At 44.6% G+C, this 18,227-nt stretch overlaps 1 protein-coding gene across 19 annotated transcripts in view; it reads right to left on the reverse strand.

Annotated features, from left to right (window-relative positions):
• LOC125461688 (CREB3 regulatory factor-like) overlaps positions 1 to 18,227 on the reverse strand; it is a 169,935-nt gene that overhangs the window by 33,458 nt on the left and 118,250 nt on the right. For 18 of the 19 annotated variants that reach the window (XM_059652987.1, XM_059652986.1, XM_059652985.1 and 15 more), the window contains 3 exons: positions 13,605 to 14,625; positions 2,973 to 3,164; positions 1,190 to 1,379 (listed from right to left, as the gene is read on the reverse strand). In XM_059652987.1, coding sequence (XP_059508970.1) covers positions 1,190 to 1,379; positions 2,973 to 3,164; positions 13,605 to 14,625 — 1,403 coding nt within the window. The remainder of the gene's footprint in view (positions 1 to 1,189; positions 1,380 to 2,972; positions 3,165 to 13,604; positions 14,626 to 18,227) is intronic. The other variant, XR_009446962.1, reaches the window with a different exon arrangement.

Here is an 18,227-nt window from a genome sequence, read left to right on the forward strand (position 1 = left end):
CCTGTTGACTTAAAGAAAGAAGGGCCTGCATTTATTTTGCACTTTTGAATACCACTGGACGTGTCAAACTGGTTTACAGTCAAGGGAGGACTTTGTAAGTGTGGTCACTGTTATAATTTGCCTAGAGTGAATTACCATGAGCAGTAATGTGATAATGACCAGATTTATCAGCTTCTAAGATGCAGTTTGAAGGCCCCTGGAGATAACTGGATCAAAATCCTGGAATTCCCTCCTAAGAGAATTTTGGGGGTCCCTATACCCCAGGGACTGCAGTAGTTCAAGAAGACAGCTCCCCATCTCGAGATAAGCCACAGTGCTGGGCAATAAATGCCAGCCTAGTCAGTGACACCTACATCCCATCAATTAATGATAAAAATAAAAATTCCTTTCTCTTCATGTCCGTATAGGGAAAAAAATCTTTGCTTCTGAAGGCATGGAATTAAGATTATTGACTATTTTCAAGGCAAAGCTAAATTTATGCCATTGCCTAACACACATTGCAGGTTCAAATTAAAAACAAAAGAACTGCAGATGCTGGAAACCTAAAACAAAAACGAACAGCTGAAGAAACTCAGCAGGTCTGGCAGCATCTGTGGAACGACAGAGTCAACATCTTAAATCTGGTGATGTCGGATGAAGAGGTACTGGACTGGAAACGTGAACTCTGCAGAGTTTCTGCAACATTTTCTATACAAGAATCAGAAGTGATCAGGGAGGAGAGACGGGAATGTGGAATTTGAAACCAACAGATCGGCTATGATCTTATTAATGGTGCAGCAGATGTAGAGGGCCAAAAAGCCTACTTCTGTTCCTGATTCTATATGTCCACACTAGGAAAGGAAAAGTATGTTAGTTCTTTTTATTTCTGTAGCACCTTTCACCACCTCTGTCCCACTGGAAAGTGGTTTTAAGCTGGAAAGTGGTTCTAAGCCATGAATTGAGAGGTTGGGACTGTAATCAATGAAATAACACAGGAACTGTCACTCTATCCCAAAAGAGAATATTTTCTCGCTGTCCCATTCCTGATGGATATGTCAAAACAGCTCCAATTAGAAGGACAACATGAGCTGGCACACTTTAAAAGATTCACAAACTATTTTGATGGACCACAAAGTGTATGCCTGCAACAAAAAAAAGACTCAAATCTACTAGATGCCACTCTGCTAAGTTGCTCGCTGATTTTATTTACCTAGAAGCCAGTTTATTTTTCTCCTTTCTGGACCGTGGTCTGGCGTTCACTGGCAGCTCGTTCACTGGTGTCAGGTCATCAATTACCTTGTTGAGCTTCTTCAGCTCGTCTCCGATGTGGAGCAGTTTTCTTGGGTTAGGTGTCAAGTCATCCACATCTGTGCGCCGGGATTTTTTCGCTATTCTGCGTCCTGGTTCGGGGGTGGGGGGGGGAAATACAAACAATTACATAGGGACTGTTTTAATCATCCCCCAGCATCAGCTGCCAAGAAAACAACCTTTGCTTCAGATACTTTTCCATCTGCACTGTAGGGACTCTAGGATTCAGTCTTGCCTTTGGCTTTTTGAAAATGATCAGAGATCAGAAAAGGTGCCTGGTTCTAGCCCTGGTCCGTGTTGAGTGATCAATTTCATTCCCACGCGCTGGTTTGGTTTGCAGCCAAGGGAGAGGAACATGCAAGGGATGGATTCTCCAAACACATTTGGCAGCTCTTGTGGGCATGAGTGTAGATTCCAAAATGCAAATTTAAAAAATCATTTGTACCCCAAATTACGAGACTTAATCACATTCTACGCCAACACCTCCAGTGGTTCGCTTGGCAATGGGATGGCCACGAAACCACGCACAGCTGCAAAGAACTCTCCTTACCCTTCCTGAAGCCACTAATGTCTTTGACATCACACTAACTCCTGGCATTTAATGAGCTGGCCACATCACCGTGAACTGGTGGGCCAACAATCACAGAACACAGCTGGGTGAGATGATGCCCAACTTAATGCCCACCCGCCCACACAGGCAGCAAGAGCATGTTTGGGGAACCCATTCCTTTGCATTTTCCAATCCCTCGGCCTCAACGTCTCCAAAACAAAACAGCAAAAGGGAGTGAAATTCATCACTCGACATGGACCAGAGCTGGAGCCAGGTACCTTTCTGATCTCTGATCATTTTTACAAAGCCAAAGGCAAGTCTGAATCATAGAATCCTAGAACCTCTGCAGCGCAGATAAAGGCCATTCAGCCCATCAATCCGCACCGACCCTCCAAGAGCATCCCACCACCCTCAACATTATCCTGTTAACCTCGCATTTCCAACGGTTAACCCAACTAGCCACATATCCTTACACACTACAGATACTTTAGCAAGGCCAATCCATTTAATCTGCATACCTTTGGACTGAGAGAGAAAACAAGGAACTGAAGTGAGATTAACAGATAAAATTAGAACACAACTTCTTTCATTAAAACCAAAGAAGAGAAAAGGAGGAGGCAATGCATAAACTTAAAGCAAGACCAAAATAAATTGCATCAGAAATTCCTCTCCCTCAAGGACTTCCACCTCCTATTGGCATTTATAATGTTCACATGCTGATGTTTCTCAATCTTTAGGTGCTATCCCCCCCCCGCCACCGTAACAACCCCAGATCATACAAAACCATAATATGTAGGAACAGAAGTAGGTCATTCAGCCAATTAGATGTGCCCTGCTATTCAATGAGATGATGGATGATCTGATCATGCTCATCTCCACTTTCCTACCTGTCTCCATAACCCTTGCTTATGACCGGTCGATCCTTCCCTCTGTCATTCAATAAGGTCATGCCTCATCTTTGACCTCAATTCCACCTGCCTGGCCTATCACCAATCATCGTACTGAGGGTTAAATGCATTACAAACAACAATGCGCATCTATATAGCACCCACAAAGAAGCAAGACACAGGGCATAGGGTAAAAAACAGTTTATGGGATTAAGGCTTTCATTGCCATCCACCTGTTTTGTTCTCACCTTGCCCGACGCCATTCTCCTTCTGATAGACATTACTCGGTAACGTGGAGCAGTCCCACTCTGACGGCTGCAGGGTCCGTTCTTGTTTGCTGGGCGTGGTGTGGCTGTCGCTGTACTCCCAAAAATACCGACGCTTCAACCGCCTGCCTCCCACCTCCGACGTGACATCAGCAGACGTCTCGTGCTCGTTTCCTGAAACAAGGAAGGTTGCACGTAGCACTCAAACACCTCTGCCACTTTCCAACACTGCCAACTGAGAAAGGGAGGGGTCGGGGGGAGGGGGGAGAAATGGTGTGGCATCTGAAAGCCGGGACCTGATCCAAGACGAACTGGCTGACGTGACCAGCAGATCCAAAAAATGCAGCAGTCGCTGCCATAACGAGAGGTGAGAAGGGGTTTGACAAGAGGCACAGAGAAGAAAGCAGGTCTGTCAAAGGGGTACTAAGAACGGCCGATGCTGGAGTCTGACCTATCTGCTCCTCCCACCTCACTGACCAATCCCCACCACTGCCTACCTGCACTCACCTATCACCATCCCACCTACCTTCCCCAGCCCCACACTCCTCTCTATTTATGTCTTCGCTCCCTTCCCCTCCTCCCCCATTTCTGAGGAAGGGTCCTGACACAAAACATCAACTTTCCTGCTCTGCTGTGCTTCTCCAGCTCCACACAGTGTTATTTCTGTCAAAGAGGATTTGGTTAAAGACAATTCTTCAAGGCTCCCTGCTACATCTCCACAACTCTGAGAATTACACTCATTTAAATCCACACTATTACCTATCCCCATCACTCGCAGAATCCCTTCAAGTGTTCAGGCCTTAAACTCCAACACTTTTTAAAAATTTCTTCATTTCCTGTATTTATATGCTATGTTTAGGTTTATTTTTCTGTGTTTTAAGATAGTGCCAGGGAGCGTCTCTTTATTCATTCACATCGCTGGCAGCATTTATTGTCCATCCCTAATCACCCAGAGGGCAGTTCAGAGTCAACCCCATTGCTGTGGGTCTGGAGTCACATATAGGCCAGATCAGGTAAGGATGGTAGTTTCCTTCCCTAAAGAACATTAGTGAGCCAGACAGGTTTTTCCTGACAATCAACAATGGATTTGTGGTCATCATTAGACTCCCAATTCCAGATTTTTACTGAATTCAAATTCCACCATCTGCTGTGGCAGGATTCGAACCCGGGTCTCTAGATTAATAGTCCAGCAATAATACCAACAGGCGACTGCCTCCCTCCCATTGTACAACACTTCCCACTGTATTTTGTAACAAGGAACACATGACAATAAATAAATCAAATCAATCTGTCCATCCTCTCACCTCTTAAATTCACCACCTTAGCTAAGTATTTAGTCACCCATCCTAAGATTACTCATGAACACGTGATTAGAAGCAGACACAGGTCTCTTAAACCTGCTCTGCTATTCTGTCTAACCCACATTCCTGACTACCCAGGTAACTTACTTGTTTCATCAAGAATCTATCTACTCCTGCCTTAAAAATATTCTAAAACTTTGCTTTCACCATCTCTAGAAGGATATGTTTGAAAGTCTCAATATTCAGTGAGAGAAAAAAAATTACTTTGTCCCACAAATAACACAGCAGGCTAGGAAGTACCAGAGGAGCAGGAAAGTTGATGTTTCGGGTCGGGACCCTCCTTCAGAAAGTCCCGAACTGAAACGTCAACTTTCCCACTCCTCTGATGCTGCCTGGCCTGCTGTGTTCCCCCAGCTTCACACTGTGTTATCTCCGACTCCAACATCTGCAGTTCTTGCTATCTCTCTTTATCTCATTCTTCAACAGCTGACCCTTTATTTTTAAATGATGGCCCCCAGTCTCAGCCCTTCGGGTTTTAAATTGAGATTTTATAACTTGGAAAAACTTTTTTTTTGTCCCTTATTTCCATCTTGCTTCACCCCTTAATTTCTTTCCTTCCTGACTACACAAAAAAAGAAAGTAAAGTCATGATAGTCCCATAGGGCCTGAGAGCTGTGCTCTCATTTGAGAGAGATGACTGGTAGTGGCTAAATCTGAGGGGTCTACTGAGACAGATCAAATGATGGTTATTGATGTCACACTAGAGCCAGCCAAATTGTGAATGTGATAACTTCATTTGGTGCTAAATAACTGATTGACTGAAGAGTATACTTCATCTATCATCTAACAGCTTGCTTCAGACTCGATGGTACCTCTCCAACATTGTATTCAAGGGGCCATTCACAATAAATTAACAAAAAACCAGCAGTTTAGCCATCTCCAGCAAACAGCTCAGGCCTGCCACATACAAAATGACCTACAACCAACTCTCTGGGGCGAAAGACGCCCAGCCGATTTCAATTCCCCAGCCCCTCACTTAACCCAGAGTGGCTGCCATTTTGCAGTTTCCCAAATTGCTACTTGCTCCAAGCTCAGTTTACCCACCAACAACACCAGCGAGATCGCATCTCCCAAACTACAAACCAAATACGCAACAGTGTGGAGGTGGAGGAACACAGTAGTCCAGACAGCATCAGAGGAGCAGGAAAACATCGGCAGTTTTTGCTATCTCCAAGTACACAACAGGATGACAATGGCAGGGAGAAGGGTTTAGTGTGATTGAAGGCAAGATGCAAATTAGTTTTAAGAAGACTAATTTTTTAAAAAATAGAATTGCTCATGGGATGGGAGTATCAGTGGGTGAACCAGCATTTATTGCCTATCCCTAATTGCCCTGAGAAACAGGGGTGGGGAACTGTCTTATTGAACCCTTGCAGTCCTCAGGGCGCTGGGGCTCTCACAGAGCTGTTAGGAAGAGAGTTCCAGGATTCTGATCCAGTGACATGTAGGTTTTGCCTCCAGTCAGAGATCATCACCTGACACAGCAATGCTCATCTAATCTTTTAACATTAATACAACCAGGCATAGTTAAAATGGCATTGAAGAATTCAACAGATAATGTTTACAGCTGACTACTATATAAAAATTGTACATTCACATGAATGGTGTCTTGGCTGATATTAGGTCAGGGTAACATGCTTCCAAATAGCATGTCATGCTTCAAGTGATCCCAGGTAAGATGGAGTCTGATGCCTTTCTACCCTCAGGTTACATGCTATGATACATTGATGATGAAATCATAAGCATGTCTCTTAAAGACATACTAATACACTGACCAATGGAGACATAAAACAGAAACAATTATATATTTCCAAGTCAGGATGGCGAGTGGCTTGGAGGGGAATGTGCAGCGGGTGGTGTTCCCATGTACCTGTTGCCCTTGTCCTTTTAGGTCACGAATCTTTGAACATTTCTTTCTCAAGATGCTGTGAATATTTCTAAGGCTGAGGTGGGTAGATTTTGGATAAGCAAAGGGGCAAAATGTTATCAGGTTAGGTGGGACCCGGGACAATTCTGATCAGCCATCATCTTGTTGAATGGCAAAGCAAACTGCCTACATCTGCTCCCAATCTATGTTTGCAATGTGTTGGGAATGTGGAGGGTTGGGGGCGGGGTCAATTAAAAAAAGAATTTCTTCATGGGATTGGAGTTACTGGCAAGGTCAACATTTGTTGTTGACCCTCCATTAACCTTGAATGAATCACTGCCCAGGCCATTACTATGAGTCTGGAGTCACGTGTATATCAAACCAGGTAAGGATGGCAAATTCCCTTCCCTAAAAAGGACATCAATGAACTAGATGGGTTTTTATGACAACCGATGATAGCTTCATGGTCACCATTACTGGGACTAGCTTTATGTTTTAGATAGCCGGGTCTAAACACTTGGTCAACAGCATTAACAATAAATACAGAAAGTTCTGGAGAAACTCAGTGGGTCTGGCAGCATCTGTGTAGAGAAACAGTTTTGAATCTTCTTCAGAACTGAAGAGAAATGAAAAGTGATGGCTTTTACTCTTCAGAAAAATGGGGGAAAGGTTTGCAAGTGGAATGAAGGGTGAAGATGCCTACTGCAAAAGACCATGGGGCAACTAATGGTAGTAGAGGAGAGAAACAGATGAACAGTAGGCCTAAATTGACAATCGCCATTGAATAGAGGTCAGTTTTGCTCAAAGCAAGCCATTGCGAACAAGATTCTGAGAGAGTACCAGAGTGGGAGTGTATGTCTCAATCTGTGTGCATCTCTCAGTCTCTTTGCTCTCTGTTTCTGTGGTTATTCCTGCAGTCTGTGCATGCATCTTCGTGTCTGTCCCTCAGTCTGCATTTGTGCATGTAGGTATTGTTATCTGTCTGTGTTTCTTAGTGTGAGTCTCTCAGCTTTCCCACCCAAGTGTCTCCCCGTCTTGCTTTCTCTCTCATCCCACACTGTCTCCCTGTCTGTCTCTCTCTCTCTATCCGTGTCCCCCCCCCCCGCAGTCTGACTCTCTTTCTCTCTCTCCCCATCTGCCTGTTTCTCTCTCTCTCTCTTTCTCTCCTCCACTTAGTGTCTTCCAGTCACTCCCGCTCCATCCCAATAGTGTCCCCCCATCTCTCTCTCTCTCTCTTCTAGTGTCTCCCATCTCTCTTTCTCTCTCTCCCCCATGTGTCTGTCTCTCTCTCTTTCTGTCCCCCCCTTAGTGTCTCCCAGTCTCTCTCTCCCTGTGTGTGTGTGTGTGTGTGTGTGTGTGTGTGTGTGTGTGTGTGTGTGTGTGTGTGTGTGTGTGTGTGTGTGTGTGTGTGTGTGTGTGTGTAAGTAAACTGAACAGCATCATTTCTGGACTACCATTCAATAACATCATCAGTATGTGATTCAGGTTAAAGTGACAGGAGATTCACAGTAAAGACTGTATGAGTTGAAGTTTGTGAGGAAACAGGACATGAAAATGCCAAGAAAGTCTGTGGAGTTCATCAAGCGTTCAATAATGCTCCTAAGGGTGGATTAGAGATAAAGTGTACTTCTAATCTGGAGGCTGCCTTTAAACACAGACAATACACTGAGTCACTCAGTCAGCAGGACAGGTTCGACCCTGAAGCTCTGATATGGATAGTACACACACACACAAATGTAATTTGCCAGACAATTTATGAGGCTTGATCAGGGTCATTTGTTTGCAAATTAGTTACTATTAGTTACATGATACAAGTTCTGAAAAAACACTTTACATCAAAACTACCCATCTTGGACACAGGACAATTTTCAAGAATACAAATTCAAGGGGAAAGCTAATATTTATATTGAGGGGAAGGCAGGAGAAAAGCATCGACAAAACGTGCATTTTTCAGCAATACTCACATTCTTTACGATCAAATAACTATACAATGTAAAATAATATATACCTTGGCATTTAAGATATGATTCATTATGTTCATATCAAAAATAGATTTAATTATATATTTTAGATTTACCCATTGTCCACATAGACTGACTTTTTAAATTAAACATTTTTAAACATTTCTTTCCCTTTTTAACATCTTCATGGCTTTTTGTACAATATAAGCAATGAGATCTCAAAACCTCAGGGTCCATCTCCCACTGTCGTGATAGTCCCATTTTACAATAATGATGGAGATTTTGATTATCACCCGGATGGGTACATGAATAGGAAGAGTTTCCAGGAATGTGAGCCAAATCCTGGCAAATGAGACTAGATTAAATTAGGATAATTGGTCACCTTGGATTAGTTGGACTGGGGGGTCTGTTTCCATGCTCTATGTCTTTATGAATCTATGAATCACAATCAATCTCCTTCAGTGAGTTTATGGAAGACCCAAACACAAATTGGCGAAAGCCCTCAAACCTGGAGAGATTTCGAAACTATGCCTGGAGTCTTACAAGGTGGGTAGCAAAATAGCAAGGGAATTGGAGAAAGGCAGGATGGTATATTGGCTTCTCATCATAAAAGGTTGATTCAGCTGCAAGAAGGTTGAATAACAGCCACTCCTCGAGACATTTTGCTTACTTTTGGCAGGGAGGGTGAAACTGCATACTAAAAAAAAATCATTCATGGAATGCAGGAGTCACTGGCTAGTTCAGCATTTATGTTGATCTTTGATTGCCCAGGAGAAGTTTTTGAGTCAGCCACGTTCTATGGGTTTGGAGTTCGCATGTAGGTCAGACGGGGTAAGGTCCTTCCCCAAAGGACACTGGTGAACCAGATCATCATTAGGCTAACTTTAAACTCCAAATTTTTTTATAGCATTCAAGTTTCACCATCTGCTATGGTGTGACTTGAACCCCTGTCCCCTGGGTCATGAATCTGGGTCTCTGGGTTTCTACTGCAGTGACATTACCACCGAGCCATCACCTCCCCTGAACCTGGCAGGATTTCAACAGTTTCTTGATGAAGTTGGTTTCAGGCCCCAAGGAGCCCTCTCAGCACCAATTTTCACCCTTGTAGCAACAATCCACATGCACAAGGAGAACCACGACTTCGAACCAAGATCCCAGGACAGGCTAGGCCGAGACATGCACGAGAATTCCTGGAACCATGGCACTCCACGAAGCAGGCTATCAATAAACACATTGAACTCGACCCCATGTACATTCCACTACGGAGGAAACCCGGAAGTGAGGCAATCCATCGCAACGGAACCCAGAGTTAAAAAACCAGGCAGGAAAACACACCAAAGTTTCATCAGAGGCTGCATGTTACCAAGCACAGTAACGAAATGTCTGTGGAACAACAAACCAGCTCGGTGAGCCAACCAACCTCAACACCCACATCCCAAGCTACGGATCGACTCCAAAACCTTAAACAATCCTAACACCACTGCAGTGCCAAACCATATCAGTCCTGGATCCACAGGGTCACTGGGCCTGGTGCCAATGATCCTGAACCTCACTTAACTTCCTTGAGTGTCCCCAGGAGTTGACTCCCTAGTTCTAGATTCTCCTACATGAGGAAGCAGCTGACCAATATTCACCTGGCCCAGTGCCCTCAGGGTTTTATATATTTCATTTAAGCCACCTCTGGCTCTTTTAAACTCCAGAGGATACAGACCCAGCCTGTCTAGCCTTTCCTCATAAAGCATGCTGCTCATTCCAGGTATTAGTCTAGTAAACCTTCTCTAAACGGCTTCCAGCACGTTAGCATCCCTCTGGGGCTTCCTCTACATCAGGAAAACCAAGTGGAGGTTTGGGGACCGCTTTGCAGAACACTGAAGCTTGGTTCGCACTAAACAACTAAACCTCCAACTCACGAGTCACTTCAACTCCCCCTCCCGCTCCTTGGACAATATGTCCATCCTGGGCCTCCTCCAGTGCCACAACAATGCCACCTGAAGGTTGCAGGAACAGCACCTCACATTTCGCTTGGGAACCCTGCAGCCCAATGGTATCAATGTGGACTTCACAAGCTTCAAACTCTCCCCTCCCCCGACCGCATCCCAAAACCAGCATAGCTCGTATCCGCCTCCCTAGCCTGTCCTTCCTCCTACCTATCCACCCCTCCCACCTCAAGCCCCACCCCCATCACCTACCTACTAGCTTCACCCTGCCTCCTTGACCTGTATGTCTTCCCTGGACTGACCTATCCCCTCCCTAACTCCCCACCTACACTCACCGTTACTGGCTCCAACCCTGCCTCCTAGACATGTCTGTTTCCTCTCCACCTATCTTCTCCTTTATCCATCTGCTATTCACCTACCCCTCTCTCCCTATTTATTTCAGAATCACCTTTTCCTCTCCCATTTCTGAAGGGGCTAGACCTGAAACGTCAGCTTTCCTGCTCCTCTGATGCTGCTTGGCCTGCTGTGTTCATCCCGCTCTACACCTTGTTATCTCAGATTCTCCAGCATCGGCAGTTCCTACTATTTCTGATCCATATTGCCAAGTTACCCTGAATTCCACGTGCTTCAACCTTCTCAATCAGTCTCCTATGTGGGACCTTGTCGAAAACACTGCTAAAATCCATATGAACTATATCAACTGAACTTCCCTCATCCATAAAAAATTCTAACAAATTTGACAAAGACATGCTGACTAACCCATGCCTTTCCAGGTGAATATTATATCGTTCCTTCAGAATTTTCTCCAATAGTTCCCCTACTCGAAAGACTCACCAGCCTATAATTTCCTGGTTCAACTCTACCACCTCTCTTAAAAGGTGGAATCACATTAGTCATCCTCCATCCTCTGGCACCTCCCCTGTGGTCGAAGCAGACTTAACAATTTGTATCAAAGCCCCTGCAATTTCTACCTCACCTCCCACGGCAGACTGAGATGCAGTTTATCCAGGGCAGGGAATTTATCTGTTTTCAAGCCTGAGAGGGCCTCCAACACACTCCCATTGCCCATGTCAAACTGTGCAAATTCCTTGTAGTCCTATTTCCTGAATCCCATGCCTATGTTCTACTTTTCCAGAGTGAAAATCAAAGAAGAAGAAGTAGTATTCATTCAACACCCTTCCTATGTCCTGCAGCTACACACACAGGTCGCCCCCTTCGCCCCTCATGGACCCCACATTTCCATGGTTAACATCTTCCCTTTAATACGTCAATGAAATATCTCAGGATTCTCTCTAATCCTGTTCTCAAGTCCTTTTTTTATGCCACCTTTTGATCTTCCAATTGATTTTTTAATTTCCCTTTCCACTTCCTGTCCTCTAGTGCCACAGCTGAATTGTTTCATTTGGGCTTGCTAAAAGCCTTACACTTCTTCCTCATCCAGTCCTGAATTGCCCTGGACATCCAGGGTTCTCTGAACTTATTGCTCCTACGTTTTCTCTAGCTCCCTTTTCAATGCCCTCCATTGCTCTGCTGTAGGCTTATCAGCAAGGAGCTGTTTCCAGTCTACCATGGCCAGATTCTGCGTTGTTTTAAGAAAAATCTGTGTTCTCCAATCCAAAGCAGTCTTTTGTAGGCCATCTTTTGATTCGTCCAGATTTCTCTACCCTCAGACTCAATACCCCTCGCAACAAAACATTACATTCTACTAGCTCTTCTGATTGCTTGCTCTATCTGCAAACTAACCTTCTGCAATTCGTGATGGCAGAACTGAGCTACCAGCTGACAGGTCTTTGATGAATTAATAGCAACTTGTGTGAAGGCTAGTAATGTTTTCCTGGTTCAACCGAGCGAAACCAGGTCACGTCCCATACTGAGATTTCTGCGGTCTTCACTAAATTCAGCTCTATTGATTTACAGGAATGTTATTTCCCATAAACATGCAACCGTTGCCACTTGTGCAGAGATTACAACTAAATTATTGATCAAATTGATCATTTGTTAATGTCTCATTCAAATATTTCTCTTCCTTCAATATTTTACCCCGGTATAACATGTGACCCCCCACCCCCATCTCATTGAAAATGACATTTCTTATTGGCCTGTTGCTCCCTAACCCTCTCCAATTGTCTCTCTGTTGCTTCAAGCAAGTGTGGACATAAGCAGAGTCACGCTCAAGCTGGAGAATTGTTGACACGCAATCACTTATACTTAGTTATCCAGCACAGAGCAGCCCAACTTGATTGACACCCCATCCACTGCCTTAAACCTTCACTCCCTCCATCACCGATATGTGGTGGAAGCAGGGTGTACTATCTACAAGGTGCACAGAGGCAATTCGGCAAGTCATTGTCAATAGCATCTGCCGAAGCCATGACCTCTACCATCTTGATGGGCAAGGGCAACGGATACAAGGGAACACCACGACCTGCAAGTTCTCCTCCAGTCATTCATCATCCTGACTTGGAAATATATCGCCAATTCTTCAGTATCACTGGATCAAAATCCTGGAGCTCCCTCCCTAACAGCATTGCAATCTACCCATACCCCAAGGACTAGAGTGTTTCAATGCAGCAACTCATCACTGCTTCCTCCAGGGCACTTAGCGAATAGGCAATAAATGCTGGCCCATCCCACTAATAACTGAGCTGAGATTGTTGGATAGAAAGCAGAAACACTACTTTGAGAGCAATAAGACCAGTTGCTCACTATGATAGCTTCCTAGTGGGCCATTTGATGATGGTTGAAATCCATCTCTTGAGCTATCCTTCTGCAACCCATCCCGCGGAGGTTAACGCCATTCAAACAATGAAATGATATCTAAAAGCATAAGGCACCGAGCCAAGCCTTCAAAACCAGCCTTAGCTCTGGAATTCCATCCCTCATACTTCCCACAGCCTCCAATACCTCTGCACCTCCCCTTCAAGTAATCCTTTAAAACGTTCCTCTTCAATCAAGCTTGAGTAAGGCATTTAAGGTCTCCTTACATGAGGTTTTTTTCCTAAAAAAAAACCCGATTGCTTTCTTGTGAAACATTTTGGGCCGCTTTGCTACAGTCATTGCATTATACAAATACAAGCTGCTAGAAATCGAGAAGAGAACTCTCCCCATCCCCCTTTTTTGATGAACGGTTTAGGCCCGAAATGTCAGCTTTTGTGCTCCTGAGATGCTGCTTGGCCTGCTGTGTTCATCCAGCCCCACACTTTGTTATCTCGGATTCTCCAGCATCTGCCGTTCCCATCATCTCTGATACAACTATACAGTCAACCTCAATAAAACCGAAAGAACTGTGGCTGCTGTAAATCAGAAAGTAGAAATTGCTGGGCAAACTCAACAGGTGTGGCAGCAACTGTGGAGAGAAAGCAGAGTTACCCTTTTGGGTCAGAGGATCATTTGACCCGAAAGGGTAACTTGGATTTTTCTCCACAGTTGCTACCAAACCTGCTGAGTTTGTCCAGCAATTTCTACTTTTGTTTATCCACTCAACCTACCAGCTTCGGAAAGGTAGTCGCTGAAGTCGTCTTTATCTTCATCATCATCTTCCTCCTCATCGTCTTCATTCTCACTGTCATCCTGCTCACTGTCCGAACCATTTTCTGGCTCCAGCCTCTCTTCATTCGCGTGCAATCCCAGACCTTCAGCGCTGAAGAGAGAGTAGTTATGTTCCTGGTTCTTCAGTTCAATGCCAGCTTCAGGACTTTGCCCCTCACTTGCCTGCTGGGCAGACCAGATGGGAAATGCAGTTAGGTGGGTACACACATGACCATCCCCCTTATTGAAATCAGGTTTCTCTGCACCCATATCCCCCAGCTCAGTGGTCGCTAGCCGTCTTTGATGCTTCCAAGAACTTGACCCTATTTTGTTATGAAGTGCTCCTTCTTCTGAGTTTGATGCAGAATCTACAGATGCTGTGCAGTTGCTGGTTTGGTCACTGAGGTCATTGTTTCCGGAGTTCGACGGTATTTCGGGATTTCTGATGTTCGCTGCATTGACACAGGACCTGCTGCTTCTCAAATGGCCTTGCTGGTCTTCCCCCTTCTGAAGGAACACAGTGCTCTCTGCCTGGAAGTCAGAGTCCATTAAAGGATCCATGCTGTTACCTTTTTTAGGATGTCCTGCAGTTCTGCAGAGACTGTCAGGTTTACCAGAGAATGGGGAAGCCTCCTTCACAGGTCGAAGGAGACACCAAGAGTCAGTAACAAGCTGCGAGTCATCAGCGTTCAGCTCAGCTAACGTTGGTGTTCGCAAGATCTCGGCTTCATTTTGATAAGGACTTGCGTGCTCGTCCAAACCCAACAAGTCCAACTCCTTGTCATTCCAAAGATCCACTTTGGCGTACTTCGTAAAGTCTTCTAAAGCTGATATATCCCATCGCTCACATCTGTTGCTGTCAGATGGTTCATCATCCACCAAGTCACTCAACAGCTCTATATTCTCTTTCACAGGACTCCTGTACAAATTCAGACTTAGCAGATCATTTCTGGAGCTATTTGTATAAGCCAGTTGACGTTCCTAGGATTGAAAACAGAAAGTACAATTAATATCTTGTGTGCGCTTTATATCCCTGCCCACCACCACCACCAACCATTCCTCACTCCTGCCATCCTCAACTCAACAATGATGCCCCATGGCAGAGGTAAGCCAACCCTATGACTTGGCAAGGGAGAATGGCCATCCTTGCCTCACTCCAGTGAGATAGTGAGGAGATCTGGGGCAATACGTGAATTCACTTACTCAACTACCTTTGAGCTATGGCCTGAAGGCACTCCAGTAGAAAACTGGGAGAAACTAAAGCTCTATCTACAAGGCACAGGCTGGGAGTGTGATGGAATACTCCCCACTTGCCTGATGGCTGCTGCCCCAACGACACTCAAGAAGCTTGACACCATCCAGGATAAAGCAGCCGCTTGATTGGCACCACATCCACAAGCATCCACTCCCTCCACCACGAACACTTAGTAGCAGCAGCGTCTACTATCTGCAAGATACACTGCAGAAATTCACCAAAGACCCTTAGCAACACCTTTCACCACCACTACAATTTAAAAGGATAAGGGCAGCAGATGCATGGGAACACCACCACCTGCAAATTCCTCTCCAGCCACTCACCGTCCTGACTTGGAAAAATGTCACTGTGTCAAGATCCTGGGATTCCCTCCCTTACAGCAGTAGGATCTATCTACAGCACATGAACTGCAGCAGTTCAATAAGGCACCTCATCACCATCTTTCCGACGGCAACCACAGACGGACAATAAATGCTGACCCAGCCAGTGGATGTCCATGACCCATGAGTGAAAGGTGTTTAGAGGCAGAAAACATGGATTAACTTTAAAATGGGCTTAATCCTGCTCATACAGTCACAGGGATTAACCCCCATCCTATCATGGTAACACGTGGAAAACTGCTCAACAAGAAATAAGTCTTACATCTTCAGCTCCATTATTTGTAAGTGAATGTTAAATATTTTCCTTCCGACATTCACGTGAACAATCACAAGGCATGGGTCAAGATGGGTTTGACAAATACAAGGCTTTATCTAATTGGTGCAGACACTCTGGTGGGAATTTTCAAACACAACAAATCCAAACAAAAGGGAGTAGATTTACAACACAGAAGGTGGCCTTTTAGTCCATCAGGGCCATGCTAACTCTTTGAAAAATTTACTTAATTAGTCCCTTGCTCTCTCCCAGTAAATGTCTTGTAAGTCTTTCCTTGAGTTTTTACCTAGTTCCCTTTTGAAGGTTCCTATTAAATCTGCTTCCACTACGCATTCAGGCCGCTCCTTCCAGATCCCAACAGCCCACTTTGTACATGTATGTTTCCCTCATGCTGCCTCTGGTTCTTCTGTAATTTCTACGCAAACGTCTAAGAAACTTGAAACACATTCCTGAAAATGTTCTTTGCAGGGACATAAAAGTGTAAAGTGCAGGCCTTTATTTCATCAGTTGAGGGAATGGTTGTAAAAGTAAACACCAGAGATTGGAAGAAAAATAAAAAGTAGGCCATTCAGCCCTTTGGGCATGCTCCACCATTCAGCAGGATAGTCTCACAGCATGAAACAGACCCTGGCGCAACCAGTCCATGCTGACCATAATCCCAAACTGAACTAGTCCCATCCGCCTGTGCTTGGTCCATATCCCTCCAGGCCTTTCCTATTCATGAACTTATCCAAATGTCTTTTAAACACTGTAACTGTACCCACATCCACCACTTCTTCTGGCAGTTCATTCTACGGCTGATCGTCAAATTTAGTCCTCTGTTCCCACTTTCTGTCCATACTCGGAGATCCATTTAGCCCTTAGAACTATATACAACTCTTTCTTGAGAAACGCACAATGTTTTGGCCTCAAACACTTTCTGCAGCAGAGAGTTCCACAGGCTCATCACTGTCTGGATGGGAACATTTCTGCTTATCTCAGTCCTCAATACCCTACCCTCTATCTTTAGACTATGAGCCCTAGTTCTAAACTCTCCAGTCATTGGGAACATCCTTCCGGTGTTTACCCTGTCTAGTCCAGCTTGTTTGTTTTTAAGAAAGAATTCTAAGGGAAGAAAATAAGTGAAAAAGCTTGGGCACCAAAGGGAAAACAAATAAATAAGAAACAGGTTAAAGGCCTTCATGCATTTCTGAACATTAAGTTTTTTTCGCTGCACAGTACTCACCGGTTGTGTGTAATGGTCATTAATGAACCTGAGTAGCAATTGTAGCATGTTATGACAATAGAGTTTCCTCTATTGGTAAGAAAGGTGTACTGCAATATATAAAACATATTCCACAGGCTCATAAGAATATGTAATTTGTTTTGTACAAATGGAATACAGGTGGGAGAAAGTCAGCTTGGGGTGGGATGGGGATGGAGGCTAGTGCAAAGAAAGCAGAATTAACTCTCACCAGCTTATGTTCCCTACCCAACATTCAGTTCCACTGACACCATTAGGATCAAAAATTAAGATGGGCATGATAGAGACCTCAATCCAGAGGCCGAGAATTAACAAAGATACAGTTGTTACAATTGTTTCTGTTACTTGCCAGATCACGGATATTCATCTGAACCATCTCCGAGATTCCGTAGATCTGTGCCATTTCTGTGAGAATGGTGCCTGTGGATCCAGGTTGGTTGTGTGTTAAGTCAGCTGCGGATAACGTTGAATCCCCCCCAAAAAAAAGAGCTGAGGTTCGTAGAGGTGTAGAGACGTAGAGCACGGAAACAGATCTTTCGGTCCAACTTGCCCATGCCAACCAGATACGCCGCATTAACCTTGTCCCATTTTCCATATCCCTCCAAATCCTTCCTATTTGTGTGCCCATCCAATTGCCTTTTAAATGTTGTAATTGTACCGGCCTCCAACCACTTCCTCTGGCAGCTCATACCATACATGCACTACCCTCTGCGTGAAAAAGTTGGCCCTTAGGTCCGTTTTAAATTTTTCTGTCTCATCATAAAGCTACGCCCTCTGGCTTTGGACTCCCCCACCCTGGGGAAAAGACCTTGGCTATTCACCCTACCCATGCCACTCACGATTTTATAAACTTCTTCATGAAGAAGACAGAGTTCTAAAGGACTGCATGACTGAGATTGACAACAAATTTGCTACAACTACCCAAGTTTTATGTGCCTCTTATTACGTCCTTTAAAAAGGTGTGATGGACCAAAATGTGCCTATTAATTTATATTTAACCAGTGATGATTCTGGGTTTTAGCACACAGGGTCTTAGCTAAATGTAGTGATTGGAACCAGGTCAATCTTGTTGAGTATGAGATCCTTGATTGGCCCAGGGTAACAACCTCAGTCAGGAAGACCTGGCCGACCAACAGAAACAGGAGATTTAGAATCTCCTCATTTCAGGAGTCTGGCTCCAAGCTGGCTGGCCACAAGTCAGTGTAATGTCCAAAAGTAAGACAAGGCACCAGCCTCTGTGTAGTTATTTTACTAAACAAAAAAAAAAGAGAACCGCGAATGCTGGAAATCAGAATCAGATCTCTGACCGAGGGCCCCTGGACCCGAAACATTAATGTTGCTTTCTCTCCACCGATGCTGCCAGCCCTGCCGAGTTTCTCCAGCAATTTGTGATTTTTTTTGTTAGGACTTAGCTAAAATCGTATTTAGAGT

This window comes from Stegostoma tigrinum, chromosome 20, assembly GCF_030684315.1.
Source record: "Stegostoma tigrinum isolate sSteTig4 chromosome 20, sSteTig4.hap1, whole genome shotgun sequence".
Taxonomy (NCBI): Eukaryota; Metazoa; Chordata; class Chondrichthyes; order Orectolobiformes; family Stegostomatidae; genus Stegostoma; species Stegostoma tigrinum.